Raw genomic sequence first — 12816 nt, 5'->3', positions numbered from 1 at the left:
AAAAAGCTCTGTACTCTGTAAGTGTTCACTCTGAGTTTGATGCTGTTTCACAATTATCTTCAGCAATAAATATCTTCATTTCAAATAAATATCATTGATTTTGTCACATGTGGAGAAAATGTTGTAATCTGATCCGACTAGCTCTTCGTTCTGACAACAAAGGGTTGTGTTTAGCACAAGAAACATACAGACCAGCATACATCACCTTTACTATTAAGCTCAGATGTGGCTGCTTTGCACTTCAGGGCTGGTTTTTGAACATGAATAACTCAAAAGCTTGTTGCCGTCAAGATCAACATGGATGGATTTCTCTCCAAGCTTAATGACATTTTGTGTACTGGCATTACACAAAGGCTACTAGAAAGGCCCTGCAAGACCAGTTATGAGATGCCTTCACACACTGTGGTAAACCAGAAGATCCTCCAAGATGCTGATCAGCACGTCACTTCAAACCCTTGAGGACATGACCCTCAAACTGACTGAAGACAGCTTTCCGGAGTCTTAAAACACTCACCTTCAGATTGCTCCCAGGGAGGATCGCGACTCCCTCCTTCCAGCCCAGAACATGGACAATAGTCCCTCCAACCGGAGCAGGAAGTGATGCGGCCTCCAGTTCACTGCCTTTAATCGCCCTGATTGCATTTTGAGGCAGCTCCACTTTTGGCAACGAATGAGCAGAAGCTATGAGGAAAAGAAAATTGCTCTAAAAGTAGGCCTGAAAATAGATTTTATGTTCATGCCAGTTTCATCTACAATGTTTAACTCTTTTATTTGGAGTTCTAAACAACAGTTTAGTAAGATTTAATTCTGTCAATCAAACTGCAAGAAAATATAAACAGCGGATCAATTCTCAAGCTCAAACCCTCTACCCTTGGACAGCCAAATTTGTTTACTTTTTTAGTCGTGTTTTAAAAGAGAAAACATATTCAAAACAGTATTTTTTTAAAGTTTTAGATAGCTTTAATGTCATTAATCAATTATGTTAATGATCTAAGTACCTGGGAAAATGATAGCGGTAGTATCGTGGGGTTTGAGGCGATGCGAGGAACTGTCGGTGTGAGCGTGAGGGACGCTGCTTTCAGGAGGAGCGTCAGCGTCGTGTGGCGGGACGTCCAGCTCTGCTTTGGCACTCATAGCAAGACTCTCCTCAGTACCACTAACCAGAGAGAAATAAGGACATCATTTAGTTATTTAGCAACAGTATGTAGGGTATGCAGTGTTCGGTAAGTTACTCTAAAAAAAAAACCCAATCAATTATCTTCAACGGTGTAATTAGATTACTGTACTAATTACTCTCTCTAAAATTGCATTACTCACTAATTACATCAAAATCCCATATTCATCTGAAGTATATGAAACAGCTCTTTTAATTCTTTCAAATAAATAATATAAAATTGCATAAATTATTCTTGAACTGACCAAAGTAATTAAAGGGAGAAGGTTAGATTAAAAACATACATTTTAACATTAGATGTTAAACTTTGATGTTAAATCCACTATTATTTTATATAGAATTATTATATGTCTTTGCAGTATTTAATGCAATTGCATCAGAAGTAACTCATTAAATTACAGAAAAATTAAGAGTAATCCATTACTTTCCTTTTTCCAAGGGAAACGTATTTAAATTACTGTTATTAATTACTTAGTTTAAAAAATAAAAAAATTACAAATGATATTAATAGTTATGGTTAAAATGCTGCAGTTTATCAGAAGTTTTAATAGGAATACGATGAGTCATTTAAAATGATATTTCTGTCATTTCTTCACAAAAGTGAAACATGATAACAAAGATGAAGTACAATGATGCTCAGCCAAATTGATGCACAAAACAATTAACTGATGGTTATTATGATAGAGATGCATAATCCATAATCTGACAGTGTTGATCATGCATAATTCATAATGGTGGTGATGATGATGATGAAGCATAAGTGATGGTGTTAATGCTCAACACATAAACCGATGGTGATGATGATGAAGGGGATGATTATAGGCATAATGCATAAATTGATGGTGATGATGCTCAAACCATAAAGAGATAGTGGTAGGGATGTGATGGAATAATAAATTCCCATTCAAAAAGCATAATTTCCAGCGCATCCTCTCAGCTCCCAAAATAGTCTTGACTCCAGCAGTGTAAAATGGCGCTGTGGTCAGTGAACTAAAGTAGGAGAACCATTGAACCATTCATTACTCCATCCCGATCTCGACTGAAACACTGCTTTATGAGGAGCATCCGATCCCCGAGCGTTTAGGAGGAAAAGACAGACGCCTTGAAATAGTGTTTTAATTCCATGGCAACCTCAGCTTAATTGCTAATTATAAGGGGTTATTTAATCATTTTATTAAGGAAAATGCGATAAAACGCGCGTCATTATAAGTGTCCATATATGTATGCCAAGCAACATTTTTATATTTCGATCGTGTCTTAATAGCATGACTTGAATTGTGCGTAATGTGAAGGCGATAAGATAATGAATTTATTCTCACCAGTGCTGGTCTTGCTCGGGAGGAATATGATCTGCGCATGCGCGCATCATAAGCGCACAATCCTCTGATGTTTGAAAGTGTTGCATTCTACACCATTTCACACGCGATAGTGCGTGTGTGTGTGTGTCACATCTCTAGTGCTGATTCTACTCAACACTAATCTAAAAACATCTTTAAAACATTTTATCTTTTTGTAAAGGATTAGTTAAAAACAAAACAAAACCCGTTTGCCTTATACAGTCAAACCAAAATATATTCTACAGCTTCAACATTTCTCGTTTATTCGTTATAGTTTTGAAAATGGTAATAAAATATGACAAGATCAGTTGATATTTGACTGGTTTTGTCCATCCTTCTGTTAGACTGTCTCACAGATGAATTATGTTGAATATCTGTCAGTTGTTAAATTTAACTACACAATTAGATAATACCAATTTAGGTCAAACAAGTACCAACTAACTCTTCATTTTGTTCAGTCTGTGTGTAAAAAGGTTGAAGTAGCAATTAAAGAAAAAACACTTCAGCAAAACATGGTTAAGTCAAAGTGTCTGAATAATTTTTGGTCCCAAATTTGTATAGTTTACTGGTAGTCACTGTATGAAGAATATTTGGGTATAATATGTCACAGTTTACTTTATTTTGCTCTCCTCACTTACATACATGAACTATAGTGTCCTGCACACACTAGTTAAAAAAAGAAAAAAAATAAGAATTCTGGATCTGGTGACGAATTTTTGGTTTGACTGTATGTAATTAATAACATTACAAAAGACAGACTTTGCAACCGGTTTAGTAAATTCCTGAAATATATTAAAATATATATATTTAAATATACATAAAAGTAAATAAATAACCTTCACTGTCACTGAATTACCATATAACAGTCATGATTTCTTGTTTTAATTAGGTGATTGTTACCTAGAAGTGGAAAAGTAAAATATCTTCAGACATCACGTGAGTGAGAAACAAAGTTAAATCGACACAACTTAAATGTCCTCTTAGCGGAAGTTAATTCGTGATCCGTTCGAATTCTTGAACTTACGTGAACCAGAAGAATATACTGCATAACCTTGAGCATCCACTGAGCCTGTACTCCTTAAATGTCTTTATTATAGACTTTGCTGTCCAAATATAGATAAACATGCAAAGTAAAATCTTAATACTGAACATCATGTACATATAGTAGTGTAAAACCTGACCAAACATAACCAGGGCATTTATAAACTCACCAAAGTTCAGTGCATCTTTGCTTTGTAGAAATCGCTCGTTAGATCTGTCGCATGAGATTATGTCACGTAATGCTCAGGATTTACAAGGCCTAGATTTGAAGTGTACTGATATTGTTATTGGACTTGGCCTTGAAAGTATGACCACACATTTCGCTCACACAAACTGTGCGTAATCAGATTTAAATGTCATTAGGGTTTTAAATCTCATAAAAACCTTTTTAACCACAAAAATAACATATATTAAAGGGATAGTTCACCAAAAAAATGAAAAATAGCCCATGATTTACTCACCCTGAAGCCATCCTAGGTGTATATGACATTCTTCTTTCAGACGAACACAATCAGAGATAAAGGGTATATTTTTTTGGAAGTCCATCAGAGCACATCTATCCATCATCATAAAAGTGCTTGAAACAGCTCTGCAGGGGTTAATAAAGGCCTTCTGAAGTGAAGCGATGCGTTCGTGTAAGAAAAATATCCATATTTAAAACTTTATCGACTAAAATAACAGGCAGACGTCCGTACGCAAGTCGACTCACGCCACAAGAGTCACAATTGATGATGATATATGACGTAGATGTAGGAGTAGCCTAAGCTTTGATGCCTCTCACTGTTCAAACACACAGAGCTGGGCAACCGCGTTCTTCATTACGTAGTGTGTCAAGTTCAAGTGTTAAGGTCCTTGCACACTGAGGCCGAAATTCGCATCCGAAATTTCCGCGCGTTAAAAAGACCTCACGTTATGTCAATCACGAATACGGAAAAACGCATGCGAAAATGTCGGACTCAGTGCAAGGACCTTTACTCTTGTGGCGTGAGTCGACTTGTGTACGGCCGTCTGCCGGAAGATAGTTATTTTAGTCGATAAAGATTTAAATATGGATATTTTTCTTACACCAACGCATCACTTTGCATCAGAAGGCTGTTATTAACCCCCAGGAGTTGTATGGATTACTTTTATGATGGATAGATGCACTTTTATGATGGATAGATGCACTTTTATGATGGATAGATGCACTTTTATGATGGATAGATGCACTTTGATGGACTTCCAAAAACAAAAACCCATTCACTCCCATTATAAAGCTTGGAAGATACAAGCCATCATATAGTCATATACACCTAGCATGGCTTCAGGGTGAGTAAATCATGGGCTAATTTTCATTTTTGGGTGAACTATCCCTTTAAGAAAATGAGTGTAGCAACATCATAAACAAGAACACAGTACAAGAGTTTGTACGAACCAACCGTAACAAAATACGAGGGTATTGCCAGTGCTTTTATTGGCTGAAGACACAGAGACTGTCGTGACACTAGCAGATGTCCTCCCCCTCCTCTGGACACAGTTTAACCCCGTCCTCCTCCTCCAGCACCTCCACACCATCAGCGCTCATACCCAGGGCATTTCCCAACAGCTCGGGACGCTCCTGGAACAGCCACCACATGGACAAACACTTGTGTACGCAGCGGCTTCTCCTGAATTCACATAGACACTTCCAGCTGCCAGACCTGGTGTCGAACGAGACGCGCGTCCTCCCAAACTGACACCATTTGTCCTTAAAGCCGGTGTACACGGAGAAGTACACGCATCTCTCGGAGAGCTCGTGCTCCCCCCAAAAAACAGGGTACACGCAATCGACCCCGTCCAAATCCGCCCTGGTGTGTATCTCCTGGCACTGCTGTGTGTGTGGGCTGGACAGCAGGTGTCTGCGGGTCATGTCCTCCAGAGAGCGCACACACAGCGGAGGAGGGGGGGTGTAGGGTCGAGCGTGGCTCGTTCTCATCAGGTGACGGCACTCTCGCCCTGGGTTTCCTCTCTGCGCCTGCGCTTTCATGAAATCCCAGCATTCCTCCAGCTCACAGAGCAGAATCTGTAAGGAGAAGGACTTTCGGACGTGAACGGGCACTCGTGGTCCGTGCGGGTCCTTGGGTGTGACGTAGATGGCGTTTTTGGCATCTACACATAACATGGGCTGCTGGTCCTGGCAGTGCTGGAGCCTCTCGTGCCGCCTCAGGTTCGATGTGGTGGTGAAGTGGACTCCACACTTCTGGCACGATGACTTGTTCCCTGTTGTCCCGTCGTCAGTGTCTGTTTGCAGGGTCTCCAACAGGACTGTTGTGGGTTGTAGCTCAACTGGAAAAGGGGAAAATGGGTTAGACCAGGGGTGTTTCGTTAGACAAATCCTGCTTCTGGAGGGACAATGGGTCTCATTCACTAATAACTGCTTGGATTATTTTGTATTTGTACGCACAGGAGAACTTCTCACCAAAAATCTCCGCCTAATTCACAATATGATGTTTTATTAACAAGGTTCGGGAGGAGCACGTTCAGATAATTAACACAGGTGGAGAGCACTCAGCAATCAATGGTAAGAGGTGTATATATACACTCAGCAGTCTCACCTCATTCCATTGACAGTTTTTGCAGCATCCCTCCACCACCCCTTCTCCACGCTTCTAGTCTTAAACACTTACATACGGGGGGAGTACTCTGGGTTCGGGCCGAACTCCGAGCTCGGAGCCCTCCCTCCGGACAGCACGCCAAATATGCATTAAACTCTACCCCTTCAAATTATATGTAAGTGTGAACTCGTGAAACGTTCGTACGCACGTGAATTTGTTCTTAAAGGGGTCATTGGATGCCCATTTTCCACAAGTTGGTGTGATTCTGTAGGGTCTTCATGTAATGTTTGTAACATACTTTGGTTAAAGTTCCTCAATGGTTGTGCAAAACAACACCCTTTTACCTCCTCAAAAACAGCTCTGATCACAGCGACCCGTTTCAGTGCATGTCTCTTTAAATGCTAATGAGCAACTGCTCATCACCCTCCCCCCTCCCGGCACAGAGCGGATGAATCCAATGTTTGGAGGAGAATGTGAGGCTGTCAGTCGTGTGGATACTGGCATTCGCAATCGCAGATTCTACTTTTTGGAAGTATGACCAACATAAGATTTTTCACCGGAAAATGTCGTCTGAACAAGTAACATCCACTTTTGTTCTGATCAACTAAGGGGAAAAAAGCATTGCAGTAAATCGCGCTGATTAAATCTAACGATCGCTTATCATATCATGTCAAACCGTGCAAATTATACTTTGTTCTCAAATTGTTAATGTTAACAACATCAGCATTGCGTGACTACATTTAATGCCCTTCCGATATTATCCTTGTTTTCGCATGAGCCGGTTGCAGTCTCTTTTTTTCTGTAGCCACTCCGAAGTCTTTCGCGTTTTACAACGGGTGAATCTCCAGTTGGTGATTGTCGTTTGAACCTTTCTGGATCCGCCATCAAATTGATAAGTTTAATTATATCCAGTGCTGTGAGAAAAGGCTATAAATCTCCACCTCAACATCCTCACACTCATCGCCGACTAGCCGAGACTCTGCTTTATGTGGACAGATGTGACGTAATGACGCAAAGACATGCTCGAATTTCCCGCGGAAATCCACCAGTACCACTGGAGTTAAAAACATTATTACAAGCTTACAGTTCTGAATCGAGCTACGCCAAGCAGAGAGTGTTGAACACCAGCTGGTTATGCACTCGCTCAAATGTATTTGGGATAATTTTTAATCCAAAAAAGTTAAAGACTGCAGCTTTAACATGATTATAAGACTGTACGGAGAAAGTGCTTTTTGCGTACGTGTGGTTTCAGTTGTTCCTATATTTTATTCCGTAAATTTAGAATAAATTTGATTACGAAATTTTTGGTGAATCGTGATTTGTTCTTAAAATCGTTCGTACGCACATTTCACGCACAGATTTGTGCGTCCGTACACTTAAGTGTCCTGTGACCTGGTTAAAACGGCTTATTTCTCTGGATTTAAACATTCTTGGAAACATTTGGGATAATATAAGTACACAAATAAACAAAATATATAACACTGTTGTAGTGGTTTTTGGATATTTTGATACAGTGTGCCTTTAACCGCGTGTCTCCCACAGGAAGCGACCGCGCAGCAACAGCTCGAGTCTCTACACCGGACGCCACAAGGAAGCCGCTGCTAATCCATTTGTTCAGAAGCTGCTTGAGCGCTTGAAGTTCATCAGAAATAGAGCGGATCATTAGTTTACAGTTGGGGATGTGTCTTGTCGCACAGCATCACTGATTATAATGGGTTCAGTTGTCTTTTGTCAGATCGCACCGCTCGCGTCCGGTGTGGTGGACACTGTGTAAGCTGCGCTCATTCACATTAGTCAAATGTCACAGGCAAAAAAAGGTCCATTGTGGCAATGTATGAAGCAATAGAAGTCACTTTCTGTGACAGCAGCTTTCTGTTGCAGCTTCAAACGCACTGAATTTGCATGTGAATTTGCATTAAACCTGAATCTGTGTGGGAAACTTGTAATCTCTAATCTAAATAACTTCCCCTTCCTCTTGCATCTCTTCTCTTCTCTGATGACGAGGGCGGGGCTACCTGTCACTCACATCAGATCAGCCAATAGCAAACCACAACAGTCCAATCAATTCCCCGTGGACAAAATCAAGCCCCGCCCACATTTGTTCTTCCAGAGCCCGTTTCAAACGGATATACGGCACAATTGACCGTTCGCAAAGACCCGCCCCCTTCAGTTACCGTCGCTATGTCCGACAAGCCACAAGCGCTCTCCCGACACACATGTTCTCACGCAGTGAAAAATACATCGCGGAGCAGAGAGGACACAGACAACACGCCAACAGACAGGATAGACCAAAATAAACAAAATTTAAACAATAAATAGCGTTTTGTGGCTCTTTAATGTGTCGTGAAAATGCGCCTCAGTTAAAGCTGCTCGTGAACCGATCATCTCATCTTCTAGTTCATATTGATAGCATCAAATAAACATGAATGAACATCAGAAGGAATGTTGTTTTAACCACGGAAAGACGTCAGTACACACCGTTTCTCAAGTTCAAATCATCCAACGTTAATCTACTAACTCTCCTGACCGATTTGTCGGACAAAAATGGCGGATTCGGCGGATTATGATAGGTCAGATCGCCTGTCAATCAAACTCCCTGCGAAGGGTCAATTAAGAAGAAAAGACTTCCGCTCAATGCCGACTTTTAGTCACTACTGAACGACAGTAGCAGTTGCTGTGGTTTTGGAAACAGCCATTAATTCAATCAATGGATAAACGTAACTGAAAATGATTAAATGCCATTTCTCACCTGTGGATTTGTCTGTCATCTCAACACCTGCAATTGCATGAAACAGATCAGAATTGAAGCATGTTAATAACTGCAGACTTATTACTCTTATTACAAAGAAATGACAAAAACAAAGCTCAGTCACAATCAAGGGAGTTATAGTTATACACAGTCAAACCAAACATTATTCAGACACCAGGTATAATTTTTTTTATATCTTTTTACAAGTGTGTGCAGGACACTATAGTTAATTTATGTAAGCAAGGAGAGCAAAATAAAGCAAACTGTGACATATTATACCCAAAAATTCTTCATACAGTGACTACCAGTAACATTTATAAAAATTTGGGACCAAAAATTATTCCGACACTTTGACTTGACCATGTTTTGCTGAAGAGTTTTTCATTGCTAATGCTCTTTTTACACACAGACTGAACAAAATGAAGCATTGCTTGGTGATTGGTTGAGCTAAACTGGTATTATCTAATTGTGTAGTTAAATTTAACAGCTGACAGATATTCAACATAACTCATCTGTGAGACAGTCTAACAGAAGATGGACAAAACCAGTGAAATATCAACTGATCTCGTCATATTTTATTACCATTTTCTAAACTATAGCGAATAAACTGTGATAATGTGAGAAATGTCTGAATACATGTTGGTTTGACTGTATATTGAAGGAAAAATATCCTTTCAGTGTACATTTGAACTCAATTCAATAATGTTTAAACACATCCCAGAATGCAATGATAGCAACAGCGAACCGAGCTGGAATCTAGACAGAGATGGCCAGTGTAGTTGATCAACTTAAATCTTAAAAAGTTTGCTTTTATTCTATAATAGGGACAATAATGATAAACAAGTAGATCCAAACTTATGAAAACAAAATAGATGATTTTCAATCATACAATATATCGAGTAAAAGGGCAGTAATTCCACTCCTATAACATAATTCAATACGAAATGTATTTAAATAGGCACAAACCATGGTTGGTAATATGGATTTTGTAATCCTTTGTCCTTTGCAGTATTTTCATGCACATTGGGCAATGCCAGTGGCTCCGGCCATGGCCTCCGTCAGCACAGTAACAGGGGATGGAGAACTTCCCTGTCACAAACAACAGACAGCGTTAGAGCTGCAGAACGTCATCTCTGCGCAACACAACACCTGAGGAAATGCTCAATTACCAATGCCAGAGTCTTTATAGTATATAGCGAATCTGAGATGTCTTTTTTTGAGGTGATGTTTAGATGCAGTAACTGGATTCCTACAGTAGAGACAGTCAAGGTCCTTCATCACACTGAAAAGCTCCTCTTCATCAACAAACACAAAGATTCTCTCTGTGAACAAAAAGAGGGACAAAAACAACATGAAATGCAAGCTTTAAAGGACTGCATATGGATGGAGTTTCCCACAAGTTGCTTAAGATAATAAAGAAACTGTGTTGCATTAATAATATGTCTATTTCTTTTTGCTGCCGTTTCCTCATTTACCATCCAAATGAACTTATCTTTTTAAAACAATGCAGTAGCTTTAAAATTTCACGTTTGAGGCAAGACTGCGGTTTACTAAAGTAATGTTAACCAGCTTAGGAAATTCTTGAGAGAACCAATGGAAAATTTTCCTTCATATGCATTGCATGCTCATCCTTTGCTTGTAAATACAAACATAAGAGCTTCATAATACATGTTTTGAATCTGAATATAATTACAGTCAATCTTATGAACCATCATCTTATTATAGAAGTTTTTATTAAATGCATTACACTCACCTGTCATGACTATTTACTTCCAGAGCCTAAAATATATACATATAAAATAGAATTAATAGCAAACACCAAACACTATCCAATTGTAATTTAATTAAAGATTGTGAAAGCTTCTTACAGTTCATTTAAAATTAATACATTTATTTTACAGTAGGAACAATAACTATGGCATTTCAGTGTAAACTATGGTTACCATGGTGATTCTGCTAAGGTAATAACCAGTTTAACACACAAAGACATACCTACTGACCTGCCACAAACAGATGGTGTGGATGTACCGCAGTCAAATCTCTGCCCGTTCTCTCGATACACACTACAGTCTATAAAGATCATATCACACCTTCAAGCGGACCAATCGATCGCGGTTTAAAAAGCTGTTTATTAATAAAATAAAAATACAAGATGGCTGAGCTGCTTGCTTTGCGCACATGTATGACGCCAGATCACGTGGTCGTCGCATTTTGAAAGACGTAGAGCTGTCAACACCATGGATGGACATAATAAATACATTTTAAAAACGGTTAATATTGTTTGTACAGTGCCTATTTTGTATGTAAATTTGTCTATTTGTCTATTAAAAAATACATATTATTTAACATGTCTGGTCAACACTGCTGTAAACTACACCATCTGCTGATTGCCCCGGATTTTTAAATGTTAATAAAACTATTTGTTCTTTATCTCAAAAAGACATTGTTACCAGAGGGTTGTTCCATAAAACAAGATTAGAATACAAGCCAGGCTTATTTTGGTTAGTCAGACTTATTGTCGGTGGATTCTGTTTCATAAAGCAAACTTAAAATAGTTCAAACTCAGTTACCCTGGCAACTTATGCTGGGAAACTAGCCTGGTCCAGGGCAGGCTAACTGTCAGGCTAAGCCTCAGTTGTTACACAGATCCTCTAACACTGACCTACAAGAACACAATGATATTACCACTGACACTCTCTCATACTATTACTGGACTTTCTTAACCACTATTAGTCCAAAAATAAATACACAGTATTCAGAAAATCAACTTTAGGGCTACAATGATAAATTAGACAATATAGACCTAGATAGATTAATGTCATCTCATTGTGCCACTTTTTTAACGTATTGTGTTCATAGAGTGAGCCTTTTTCACTGATTGTTTACAGATAGATAGATAGATAGATAGATAGATAGATAGATAGATAGATAGATAGATAGATAGATAGATAGATAGATAGATAGATACTACAGGTTTTTTTTTTTTACTGGCTGAATGATTTGTGCCCAAGATTTAACTAGATTGTTTTAAAGATTTATGAATACATTTCTCTCAGGTTTGTTTGGCAGCTGTAGTACATGTTTACGATTAGAAGAACATTCGAACACAATCTAAAAAAAAAAAAAAGCTTTTTAAAGCTGAAGTTAAAATCACAAAATTAAAAATAAATAATTACAAAATCACAGACTACATTTTAACTGGTAAGATGAATCTGAGCTTAGTAATTGACAGTATATTAGCCTACATTTAAAAATTCTAAATAAGGCACATCTAATGTCCAAATAACAAATATTTTAGCATATATATATATATATATATATATATGCTAAAATATTTGTTATTTGGACATTAGATGTGCCTTATTTAGAATTTTTAAATGTAGGCTAATATACTGTCAATTACTAAGCTCAGATTCATCTTACCAGTATATATATATATATATATAATATATATATATATATATATATATATTATGTACTTTATTATGTCTTTCAATTCAAATTTAACACAATTATACAAATGGGCAGTTCCTTTAAAGACATCATATTTTCCCCCAATAAATTTTCCTTCTTTTTCCTTCTACTTTTTTTTCTTTTGTGATAATACCCACCAACACATAGCCTAAAAAACACATAATTAGAACAATAACCAAAAAGTACATAGTTAGACACTTTTACATATGATTTAAGGGGAAAAAGACAAAAAACAATAAAAAAATATTAAATTTAACATTCACATATTTATATGAAACTCTTATAATGACACATAAGTAATATTATTTAAATATCAAATATTCAATATTAAATAAGTCAATAAATAAAATAACAAATAACTAGAAATAAAAGGGAGGGAGGGTTATATAAAAATGTAATTAATGTAGGCTATATATTCCTTTATTTTATGGAATATTCTTTGATTTTAGAGTTGCACATATCTTTTCA

At 37.8% G+C, this 12816-nt stretch overlaps 2 protein-coding genes across 6 annotated transcripts in view; both read right to left on the bottom strand.

Moving 5' to 3' along the window:
- Positions 1-2541, bottom strand: part of l3mbtl1 (L3MBTL histone methyl-lysine binding protein 1) — a 37166-nt gene extending 34625 nt beyond the window's left edge. For both annotated transcript variants that reach the window (XM_084429114.1, XM_084429115.1), the window contains exons 1-3: positions 2494-2541; positions 999-1156; positions 515-681 (exon numbers count right to left, since the gene is read on the bottom strand). In XM_084429114.1, coding sequence (XP_084285240.1) covers positions 515-681; positions 999-1156; positions 2494-2540 — 372 coding nt within the window. In that variant the 5' untranslated portion in view covers position 2541. The remainder of the gene's footprint in view (positions 1-514; positions 682-998; positions 1157-2493) is intronic.
- A 2349-nt stretch (positions 2542-4890) lies between these two features.
- Positions 4891-11080, bottom strand: LOC311302960 (uncharacterized protein). Of its 4 annotated transcripts, none has more exons than XM_084429132.1 (6): positions 10867-11080; positions 10628-10653; positions 10044-10196; positions 9841-9963; positions 8875-8901; positions 4891-5856 (listed from the first exon to the last, which is right to left on the bottom strand). In XM_084429132.1, the coding sequence occupies exons 2-6, from the start codon at positions 10632-10634 to the stop codon at positions 5036-5038; spliced, it is 1131 nt and encodes a 376-aa protein (XP_084285258.1). In that variant the 5' UTR covers positions 10635-10653; positions 10867-11080; the 3' UTR covers positions 4891-5035. The 4 variants fall into 4 exon arrangements, with proteins under 4 accessions (XP_084285258.1, XP_084285257.1, XP_084285259.1 ...); XM_084429131.1 differs by having other exon boundaries at positions 10875-11061; XM_084429133.1 differs by lacking the exon at positions 10628-10653 and having other exon boundaries at positions 10875-11080.
- Between the last annotated feature and the right edge of the window lie 1736 nt (positions 11081-12816).

This window comes from Rutilus rutilus (genome assembly GCF_951802725.1).
Source record: "Rutilus rutilus genome assembly, chromosome: 13".
In the NCBI taxonomy this organism is placed as follows: domain Eukaryota; kingdom Metazoa; phylum Chordata; class Actinopteri; order Cypriniformes; family Leuciscidae; genus Rutilus; species Rutilus rutilus.
This window is presented reverse-complemented; position numbering and strand designations above follow the sequence as displayed.